Source organism: Amphiura filiformis, chromosome 3 (genome assembly GCF_039555335.1).
Source record: "Amphiura filiformis chromosome 3, Afil_fr2py, whole genome shotgun sequence".
In the NCBI taxonomy this organism is placed as follows: domain Eukaryota; kingdom Metazoa; phylum Echinodermata; class Ophiuroidea; order Amphilepidida; family Amphiuridae; genus Amphiura; species Amphiura filiformis.
The window spans coordinates 86,060,650-86,073,204 of NC_092630.1; the positions used below are offsets into that span (position 1 = coordinate 86,060,650).

Sequence of the window (12,555 nt, forward strand, 5' to 3'; positions counted from 1 at the left end):
ATCTTAGTACTGGCTAGGATATCTTGATATTGAGGTAAGTCAAGTATTTCATTTCCAAGCATATATTCTGCAGCTTAAAAACATAAATGGTGGTTCAACTTGAAGGGTCTTTAGAAGAAGATTACAAGATCTAATCCAGGAGGACCTACATAATCACACAATATGTGGAAGTATGCATTTATAAACCATACTTTAACCATTCAAAATTGTGTGATGCACATCCCAATACAAGATTTTAAGATCAAGCCAGACATCAAGTGGATCCAATGTTGCCTTTGGAAGAGGCGGTCATTAGGTATACATTCTTTACATGAGCTGTCTTCTTCATTTGATTAAATTATTTTTATTTGCCAAATGTTCTGACACTCATGACAAGATAGGTAAATGACCTCAACTGAACCAAAAACAAGAAAGTTTTTTCTTATCATGACATCCGTACAAGAGGTCCCATTCTTTGGAATTCTTTAGATAAAAATCTGATGGCTTAAAAATCTGTTAAAACATTTCTGCAATCAATTCAAAATAAAACTCATCTCTAAATCTTCAGTTTCTTTGCTTTGGTAACTTCATTTGAGTTTAGGGAAATGCTAACATTCAGGCCTCTTTGGTCTTCCAGCCTTTTCCTCCATATTGTGGTTGTAATAATGTTTGATGCCTTTTGTTGTAATGATTTTTATGGAAAGAAAATATGAATTTGAATATGAAATATCTTTCCAAAACTAATGGATACCAATTATTCATGCACATAATGGTAGCTACTTTTGCTCTGGACACTGACTGTATGCTTTAATGTACTGGCTTGTCTATCAATATAATGCATTGCACAGATTGCAAATAGTTTTCATGATGAATATATTTATGTGCAATGCCTATATGCAGCATTAAAACAAGCATGCCTTCATTAATCTTCAATAAGTTATATCAACTATACTGCCATCCATTTGCATCCAGTCACGATTACATACTTAATAATATACACCAGGTGGGAGGTTGTCACGTTGCTGTCAGGTCATTTCATCAAGGTGAACAAAATAAAACCGAGTTCAGTCAATTACTTTAAATTAAACTAGCAGTTTGCTACAAGTACTCAACTCACTAGATAGCAAAGTTCAGTATTCCACTTTCAACATATAGTTTCACAACAAATTACTATGATATGTAAATGGGCATTAGAAAAAATACCAGTAGTCTTCATCAGACTGTTTTCTCTAATGCACTATTAGTACATGGTAATGAATGGCCTTGGTGCAGTCTGTAATTATAAATTGCTGAAGTAATTATCATGATCGTGCAGATGTAACCATCGTTTACAACGTCATATGAACAGTATGGTTTGTAGCATGCACATCAGTCATTTGCTTTAAAGGAGTATTTTGTGATCCTAGCATCATCTTTTTATGACATTTTTCAGTACCTATCAACGAAATAAGCGTATTCCCAAAATTTCAGTTGATTCAGATTTTGCGTTTGTGATTTATGCATGATTATGTGTATTACACTGCTCCATAGGCCATTGTGATGAATTTTGTTTTGGTATACCAGAATGTAATTCAACTTTGATGATATTTTTGCTAAATTAATTAATCTGCAAGAAATATTTGGTACATAAACATTACATAGTTAGAGGTTTCCAGTGGTATAAAAATCTCAACTTTTTTTGAGAAAAGTGGTGGATGAGGCTGTGGATCACGTAATGCCCTTTATCTTCAGAATATACATTACTATAATGAAGATTGTAATAACAACTCGGTTCATCTGCTGGTTCAACTCTTGTCAATATTAACATTTGGCATTGTGTGGTAGGCAATATTTTAAAAGAGACGTGCAGAGTGGGCTTTGATTAAAGAATATTTTAACAAAATTATATCTATGAGTTAAATTAGATTATTAATTCCTTGCTGCAGACAATTTAACATTTTACATGTTGCAATGTCGAAAGAATGGAGTTTATGTGAAATTCTTGAGGAAAGATAAAGAGAAAAGATAAAGGGTGTCCTGACTATTGTCAGTAATAAATTGTTGGACGTACGCCTGGCGGAACTTACACTGACCATCATTCACACTGCCACTACTCTTTCCAGCGCCTACTGCTACTCATAGCAATTTGCGCCAACCATGTTCTGCTGGGTGTATGTCCGACAATGTGAACACAGCTATAAATGTGAAACCTTTTAATGTGTTATTATTATGTATGCAGCTGTTTCTCACATTTCGGAAATAAAATTTCCACATGAGTAGACACTTTTGACACCTTTAATATCGTAACTGTCATGTTACATCATTGGATGTCCATTTTGTCGTTATTAAAATGAAATCAAAATGTTAGCTCTGACGAAATATTAACTCGGTGCTTGCAAAGGTAAGATATGTGTGTAAGGAGCTCAGAACTGAGAGAAATTAAGTTCCAATTCCAGTACTATGTTGTGAAACCTAAAAAATAAAGGTGGTTGAAGAGACAAACTCAAGCTTTTGTGATTTTCTTGATATCTAGAACAAGCATTTTATGAGGTAATTTAATGGTCATATTTTGTTTTAGCTAATATGATTCAAATGTTCTTTTGAATCTGTTTTGACAAAACTGTAAGTGAGTGAGTCACATTTAAAATGCAAGCATATGAATATTTTATACTTTATATCCATAAACTTAGCAAAAGATCATCTTGTAATGTCCCTTTTTTCATCCTCCAAATTGTCTTACTTGCATCATTACTGAATTTCAAAACACTTATCAATGATGCAATAAGACTATAGCTGGGGGCAGGTGAAATATTTAGTAGCTAAGGAACACTAGTGATACTTGTGTCAACTTTGAGTCAGTGCATCATTTTCTACATACTTTATTCAGAGTAGTTCAAATTGAGTTAAATGATGAGTTTGTAAGATAAGCTTATTTATGAGAAGCCTTGAGCAGTTTCTAAATATACCACATTTTGCTGCAGTAGGTTTATTTAGAAGTGGATAAGCATTGCCATTTTATTTTGCCGCCTACATAAGTCATAAATATTTAATGCCACATTTTTCATTAGTACCATGTATAATTTGCTGCTCACCATGCCATATTTTGTTTTATTTTCAAATGCATTCAGCTCCAGCCGCTGTTCCAACATTTCTCAAAGTATTCAATCCAGCCGAAATTCAACCACAGAGAAAATCCTACTCAGGAAGGGGGTCGATGACCCCTGAGCCACCGTCCCCTACCACTATTCAGCCTCCTCCGATGCATGCCCGATCCAAGTCATGGAGAGGAGAGACAACATCCACACCATTACCACCTTCATCTTCATCATCACAGACATTTCTCAGGTCACCTTCAGCAGAGTACAAAGCACCACCAGGGGTGTTTAAGAAACCACCACCGGTAGCAGCGCCTAAAAAGCCACCGGTATCACCCCGCATATCACCAATGTCAACATTTGAATTTAAACCACCACCTAAGATTATAAATACAGCGCCTGTAATCAACAACAATACAAGTAATGGTACATGTATCATCATCAATGTAAGTTATTGCATGAGTGTGTTGTGATGTTTACTTGTTCATTCCTCCAGTTGTTTAATACTTCCTTTGTTTGTGTTTTATCTATTTCAGCATGAGTTTTGGCAATAACTTGAATCCTGGCCTAATCTCCTAACATTTGTGATATAGTCCATATTCGGACATGTAATAAAGATTTATGGGAATAGGACAGGATCCAGGTTACTGCTGAATTTTGACTGCAGCATGCATTTTGTGTTGTGAACCAACCTTTTCCAATATGTGTCTTTTTCCTCACTAGAATAGTCCAGTAAATTTGGGAAATATATTATAATATGATATAAACAATTTTATGTTCAAGTTGTTCCTACCCATGCACACATGCAGTGCGTTTTTCCTCATATTTGAGGCTGCACTTTAAGGAAGGAAGGAAGGGAATATAATATAATATAATATAATATAATATAATATAATATAATATAATATAATATAATATAATATAATATAATATAAAGTAAAAAAAAGAAGAATAGTATTTAAAAAATCACAATTACGGTTAAGGTATTTGACTCATTACTGTGAGGTTGTGAGTTTGAGCCTTGTGCTTGGGTAAGACACTTTATCTCACTTGTCCCACTCCATCCAGGTGTAAAATGGGGAGCTCTGTATGGAGTATTCATATTGGAGCCGTTATTGTTGGCTGTCAAAAGGTGTGATATATCCTAGTGGTAGCAGCATAAATGTAAAGCGTTTAATTACGGGTCTAAGGCGCTCTATAAAATGCTTACATTTACTTAGTTATTTATTTTAATAACAATTGTGAGAATGAAGCTTAAATTGAAAAACAGTGCTTAGAAATATATTTACATGAAACATCAGAATAATATTAATAAATATAAAAAAATATGATGCCTATCATGTAACCAATGCATGTACATCACCATCAAATATTGCAGTTTCAGTTTTGATAGGTTTGATGAACTAAATGATTTTTAATACATTTGTAATAATATATCATTTGGTTTCAACAAGCAAGTAAGGGTATAGACCAGGCTCAGTGTGATGTTTGTTCATCCTGGTTAGTTGTGCCCTCTCATCTCCATGATAAAGGTAATATGAGCCAGATATTCATATATTCAGCTGAAATATTTAGTCTAGTTTTTGGACACGGTTATAAACAAAATGTGTGAGAAAAACAGGAAGTTATGTACAGCAATTAATTTTACCCAAATTTCCTCATATTTAATTGTTTTCAAATATTTATTTTACTTCTTATCAAGCTTTCATTTTATTTGATTGGTTGCTAGTATATGAGTAAAACTAAGCATTGTTTTCCATTAAAGTGAATTCAACACTGCTTCAACATAATATCGCTATCATGATAAAGGTTAAATGAATGATTGGTTCAATTTGTATGTGAGGACAGGACATCATTTCTATTGAGGCTTGCTTCACTTGCAACATTTAGTAATTATGTAGCAATTAACATCAAAATGTAACTAGAGCACACATAATCTGTCTGAAACATGTCTAGCCACAAATGATTTTCCGCTGCGTAATAGAATAACAAAATAATGCCAAAAATTGATTTTCAGCTGCTACAGGTGTATGATTGTGATTCTGTTTAAATTCATTCCTGCTGTTTAAATCTTTACAGATATTTGTTTTAAAATGGTATTTTTAGATTATGGAACTGAAACCAGTCCAGTAGCTTCTGAAATTTAAGAAAAAACTTGAAAGCATTGGCCTCATAAGACGGAGAAGATAGAAGACAGGGAAGGAATTTAACCTTTACACCTTGATGCTGCTTGGATTGGTTCATATTACATTATTAGTGTTATGGGATAATTTGGCAAGAAATCCAGACAACAGTCAGCATCTATCCAGGCAATTATCTAGGCCTACTCCTGATTCCAGAAAAATATAGAACACTATATTTTTGGATTTTAATAAATATGATCCAGTTTCGCCAAATTAAACCCCTAATCCGAATCCTTCAGTTGGAACTAACTGGCAATAGTCAAATTTAATATTTGGAACAATTTTTGGAAATAATTAAAGGCCCAAAATATTTTTTGTAAGCTGTGACAATCAAGCCTAAAGACTGTTCAAAGTCTTTTATCAGGATATGCGCTCTAATTGTTTCAGCCATTACATTTTCCATTTTATATTAACCAATTATTAAAAATAACAAATATAGAAAGATGAAGAGCATTTTATAATTGCATTTGTAAGAAAACATACATATGGCCCTTAAATTCCCAACATATGCCAAATATCTGCAAAATTTGACATTTATTGTCACTTAGTTGCAACTTCAGGATTAGGACTTTACATTTTGGCAAAACAGAATAATATTTTTATAATCTTAAACATTAGTGCTGCATTTTTCTGTTATTGGAAATAGGATCAAATTTGGTTGAATTGAAACTTTGATGGCACAACTTCATCATCTTGATAATAATTATTGGAGGTATTTCAATAACTTGTTTAATAAAGCAACAACAACAAACTATGTTTATATAACCTTTATATCAAAATTAGTTAATTTGCATTTTAAATAATCTTTTGGAATGTGTGATTTTCTCTTGAACTTTGGAAGCAAATGGACAAATAGATAAACACCATTAAATTCATAGATATTAATTGTGTAACTGCTAACTATTACTGACCTCAAAATAAAACAAAATTGTTTTATCATATTGTTGGGAGGATGATATAGTAACAGTCACTGAGAGTCAAATCAATGGTGATTATATGGTGTATTCTCTGATAAAGTACTCACGTTTGGTCTCACAAATGATACAATATCAACCATGAAGAATTCATGAAAATCATACAGAATCGTAAACTGTAATAGTTTCAGAAACTTCTAAGTATAAGTTATATTAATGCAAGTAATTTCTCAGGGATGTAACAAATCTGAATGTGGCACAAGACTATAGGGACACAAAAATGGCATTTTGAACACATTAGCGGAGAATGTGCCAAATGCTAGTAGCAATTGAGGAAACTGCTACCGGCCATTCTGTCTTTGCCAAAGTCACAGCATAGAATGTAGAGATAGTCTGTGGTCACAGAGAAAGTGCATTGGGCTATTCCAATTATTGGGTTTTAGCGGGTTCGCCGTCGGACAAGTTTAGAACTGTCAAGCTTTACGTCAGGAGTAGCTCTGACTTCTTCAGGACAAAGTACCTAAGAATGAGACATGTAGACCGCCCCTTGTCTACTGATGACTCTGAAAAGAGTCGTTCACTGAAGACTGCCAACAGAGAACAAGCAGATCTCGCCTATCTGCTAATATAGGCGAGATCCATCTGCTAATATGGGCTATTCCATTTGAAGTTCAAACTCCTTCTGTGGAAGATTTAGCTAAAGTCTTTCACAGAGGAAGTATGGCTTTCAAATAGAATAGGAAATTGGGTAACCGCCATTTGGAATACTCACTCCAGTTGTGGAGAATAGAGGAAAAGAGTATTGATTTCAAAATACTAGCCAATTCCAGTTGAAAAACATAGTCCCTCTGTAAAGATGTTTCTTAAATCTTCAACATAGGCTTAGGAACTCGGACTCAGCCCCCTCAATAATTTTGCCCCCCAATAATCCTAGGTGAAGTTAAAAAATTGTGATAAAATAGAGGGAAAATGGGTGTTTGTTACCTATTTTTTGCAATATTTTCTGACTCCAAGGGGGAAACACCCCAGGTACCCCCAGGGTGGCTCACCAACATTTTTTCAATTTTCAACCCTTCCCCATGTTGAAAATCTTCCTAAGCCAATGTTCAACAGAGGTATGCCAGATTTCAAGTGTAATAGCCCTTTCAATTGCCTTGAATGAATTCAACTGGTAATGAATTTGAAACTTGTGACTGCTAATCAATATACCGGCTAGTTTGGCTTCTGACAAAGTGTCAAAAACTTCATTAAAAACGCTATGCTTTGGTGAGTCTGGCGACCACATACGACTATCAATCCACTAGCAATCAGCTAATAACTAGAAATCCATGTGGCTCAGTAAATGACAATCTAAGTTCATCAAGATATATGGCTCACTTCAGAAAATCAAAGGGAGTTTCATGTTGCCATAGTAACAGGGAATTGATGCATCGTTTAATAAATAAAAGTAAATTGCTATTTCTCTCTTTACTGGGAAGAAACTTTACCATAGAATACATGTATCTTACACTTCCCACAATTCATTGCTTCCATTTCAATTTTCGCTACTGATCTGCTATCTGGTGCAACATCTGTAGATATTGACAAAAAGTACCTCCATGAACAGAGGAAAAGTAATATGAGTGTCATTTGATGTAATAAGGCAACACATCATGTTGCAAAGGATTCTGGGAGGGGTAAGATATATTCTCTGAAGTTTCACAGTCCAGTATATTTAGGGCTCATATTGAAATACCCTACCACGTTTTCACACAGAAAGAAGGCAGGATTCCCCTCGCTAAGCGCGCGCCTCAGGAAAGCTCGGTCATAAAATGGATGGATTATATGCATCAGTGATACACCCTGCCCAGGATTTTAACAAAAGGCGGCTAGCACAGGAAAGCTGCAGGATGGCGCACACCTTCCTGTGTAAGGGAATTTCAATATGAGCCCTTATAGATCTGCTATTCTAGTAGTGCAATCCCTGAGTGGCATAAGGTACTATTATATAGCCAATATAATAGCATTTAGATTTAATGGACCCAAATATGGAATAAAATATGCTTGTTTCAACAGGTGTAGCATTATTATATGACCATGACGATGATGAGATTGATGATTTGCCCCGTAAGTTGTAGGACATTCATACTCCTAGCTCCCTCTTTCTGACGTCGCCTACTTTCCTAGCTCCATCATTGCATGACGACTACATTGGCTTCAGAGCCAACGCTATAATTATTCCTTTTTCTTGATGACCCTATTCCTCCAGCTATTCCTATAATAAAATGTAATCATATTTCCTTGCAGTGCTAACACAGATCTACTAGAGATGAGTTGATCATATTGAGTAATAGACTAACTCATATACTTACTTCATCAATTAACAGTTTTAACATATCAAACATTATGCCTTTTTGTACATTAAAGATGGGTGGTCAGATGTTGTGTCATACTATATATACATGTAGCACCAAAACATTCTGATTCTAAGTTTTGATTTTAATAGCTCCAACTGTTGTTTGGATATTAGCAAGGATTCTCGAGTACTAATATACTATAGGATAAGCCACTCGTATGCGCAAATGAAGTCAGTCATTCAGCCTATGCGCCTTCATGCATGTGATGGCCTAGCTGTACCCTGGTACGTGTAGGAGTGTATAACCTGTGGAAGAGATGATGCAATGTTTACGTCATCGTTTCCAAAAAAATTAAATGGCGAAAAACGGCAAACATTTGGTCGAATCTTTCTATTACTATCATATTGTGAAAAACCAAATAGCTGAGGAGTTAGCTCAATATGCTAGGAAAATATTCTGTTCGATGACCCTATGACGAGACTGGCTAAATAAGCTGTATTTTTGCTGGAAAGGGTCCGAAAAATTGGCAGTCGATGGGCGCCATCTTGGATAAATTTGGTGTACTGAAAATGCCCAGCAACTGTCAATCAAATACGAACTTGTCAATTGAATATAGGATAAGTCTGTTCCACCGTGGCAGAAGTACGCACAACGTTGTTCTGTGAACCGTGCGTAAATTTTAGGCTAAGGTGCCTGAGCGTTACCAGGACGTTACTAGGTGTACTGAAAAAGCCTAGCAACTGTCACTCAAACTGCCGATGTGTCAATTAAGTTGCCGTAAAGTGACTTCAATTTTTATACAGGGTTTGAATACGAGTGTCACAGCCCTGATATTAGAAGCAAAAAAAACATGAATCAGAATGGCCCATAGAACAATAGGTATACCAGCCACCTTGGGGAATGAGGCTATGTGCATACCATCTAAAGGAAACATCTCAATCTCAGGCCTAAAATATGCAAAGCAGCATATCAAAAGGGGAGACTTTGCAGGTGAAGTCAATTTTGAGTTCAGTATATCTGCTTTGAAAGCATTTTGCAAGCTTTAGGCCTAAATTAACACAGCATTTGCTAAAATTCACATTTTATAAGTGAAAAAGCATTCCAAATTCTTATTGGATGTATATGCAGACCAATAAATATCAGTGCAGTTCTACATTAAACTGTACACTTGAGAATATAAATGTATTGTGTATGGCTATACAACCTGATGAAGAGGAGGAAAGTTCAGAGTTTGAAATCATGAAAAAATGTGTGCAACTGAATCATAGTGAATGTTTAAAGGTATACCAGGTCAACTTGTGATTACCATGTTTCTCTGAAACCAGGATGTATGCTTCATTGCTTGCATCTGAATAGTGCTTTTCCAAAACTTGTTCATTCCACCAAAATATTTTACTTGCAAGCAATAGCTTGCATATACAATAATACACGCAGTCTCGGTTTTAATTTGATCACTTAATATTTGTAGTGGACTTGCGGAATTTGGAAAAGCAGTTTTCATTTGTCAAGCTAATACTGTATCAGAAAATATAAAGTCTCAAACTGACAATGAATGACATCTGTATGTATTATAATAACAATCATCCAAAGTCATCTTCTACCTGTATGAATATTCAACATTTCTCAATTTCATATCAAACATTACAACAATTTTGCTTATATATACCTATGATTATAATTAACATTATCATTCCATTGCATGCTGTTAATTTTCTTTTTTTTATGTATTTTATGCTAAACTATAGCATTTTTGTTTTATCATGAAAATACTTAAACCACCATATTGATTGTACGTGTCAATAAATCACGCTCAAGTGAAGCCATTTTTATAATGGTTGAGCTATTCCATTTAAAATCCACACTACCACTTTGGAAGGTGCTAGAAATATCTTACACAGAAGGAGTATGAATTTCAAATGGAATGAACACATTACATGTAGGCAGCTGCATTTGAGTTTCATACACCCTCTGAGAACGATTGATTCAACCTGAATCTTCCACAGATGGAAGCTGAGTTTCAAATAGAGTTGGTTAATGTGTAATTCAATTTGAAATTTATACTCCCTGTGTGGAAGATATTTCTTACTTCTACAGGGGGAGTGTGGACTTTGAATGTATTAGCCCAATAATACTGTACTTTCAAATGGTATTTGATACTTTGCTAATACCGTATTCGTCCGAGTATAGTCCCACGTTCGAGTATAATCCCACCCCCATTTTTCAAAAATTTCAGAAATTGTAAAAAAAAAAAAAAAAAAAAAAAAAAGATTTTTTTTTTTTTTTTTTTAAGTTTTTTTCGGTTTTGGAGTGTCCTGGACCTAGACCTAGATGCTAGGATCAATCATGGTTGACCTAAAAAAAAATTTTAAAAAAAAAAAAAAAAAAAAAAAAAATTCAAGATATTTTGTATTTTTAATATGAAAATTGATACTTTGTTTTCATGTCATACTCTATTAATGATTTCAAATTCAATGCATTTTGAAATCATTAATAGAGTATGAGAGTTTTTTTTTTTTTTTTTAGGTCAACCATGAATGATCCTAGCATCTAGGTCTAGGTCCAGGGACACTCCAAACCGAAAAATAAACTTTAAAAAAAAAAAAAAATTCTTTTTTTTCTTCTTTTTTTTGTTGTTGTTGAAATTGAGTATAATCCCACCCCAATTGTGAAAAAATTTCACATAAAAAACGGGTGGGACTATACTCGGACCAATACGGTAATAAGATAGATGACATTACACAGAAGACTTAACAAAAAAGTACTATTACATTTCATATGAATCTTGTATTTAATATAAATGACTTTCACCATACGTGATATGGATTTGTAGATATGGTGACCTTCAGAAAGAAAGAAATGATAACCTTGACGTGTCAGTGATGATTACATAATATAGTGCATTATTAATAGCCAATAAAGTTTCAATATTTTTATGTAACCTCTGGAAGCGATTCATTTGAGGATTTAATTGAGAATAAATTCACCAATCTAAACCAATCGCCAACGAAAAGGATTTATGTAAAAACAATATAATATATTCCCATGGGCACTATTGTCTTTCTTATAGTACCCCTAATTGGTTATTTATGTGATATAATCATCTGATAACCAATCAAAATAGAGCTTTTATTTATGTGATATAATCATCTGATAACCAATCACAATAGAGCTTTTAGACTTACTTCCCTTCAACACTACTGACCATTCTTACCATTTATATCTGTGATTGGCTCAATAGATGATATAGCCATTTTTGTAACCAATCAAAATAGTTCTTATAATTTATGTAGTGTCCATTTGCACCCAAACCTTAACATAATTATGACTCTAGTCTTAATCCTAACCCTATAACTATATAGCATTCCTAACACTTGATTATCACCTTATGAATAACAGAACAAAGGGTATTATTAGATGCTGTAGTATAAAATATAAGTAACCAAAAAATGAAAAGAACAGCAAAAGGGAATGGTTACAAACCATGGATTCTAGCTCTTATCTCACACTAACCAATGTAGTTGTATTCAGTAGGTAGGTCAAACTTGCTGTGCTTCATCATTGAAACTGAAATATAAATGTGTATTAATTTATTCAATCTTTTTCCATGTTACACTTTTCTTTGTCCACAATACAATTATTTAACCTACATGTCTATAGTACATTTTGCTCCAGTTTACTTCCCCTCAGCCCCATATCTTACTATCATCATGCTTTGTTTTGCATATGCATTAATATATAGAGCTACTAGGTCTGAGTTAATACTGTAATTATTACCCCAGTTCATCCCTTTATCTTAGTATCATCATGTTTTGTCTGCATGCATCATACATGTATATAGAGTTACTTTGTCTGAGTTTATACTGTAATTATTACCCCAGTTTACTCCCTGTCATTCTGTTGTTTTTCTTGCATCATATAGAGCTACTAGGTCTGACTTAATACTGCAATTATTATTACCACAATTTATTCCCTTCATCCCTTCATCTTACTGTCATTATGTTATTTTGCATGCATCATATATCGAGTTACTAGGTCTCAGTCAGTACTGTAATTATTACCCCAGTTACTC

At 34.0% G+C, this 12,555-nt stretch overlaps 1 protein-coding gene across 1 annotated transcript in view; it reads left to right on the plus strand.

Annotated features, from left to right (window-relative positions):
• Positions 1-12,555, plus strand: part of LOC140147573 (uncharacterized) — a 79,228-nt gene that overhangs the window by 59,299 nt on the left and 7,374 nt on the right. The window contains exon 7 of the mRNA XM_072169353.1: positions 3,087-3,499. Coding sequence (XP_072025454.1) covers positions 3,087-3,499 — 413 coding nt within the window. The remainder of the gene's footprint in view (positions 1-3,086; positions 3,500-12,555) is intronic.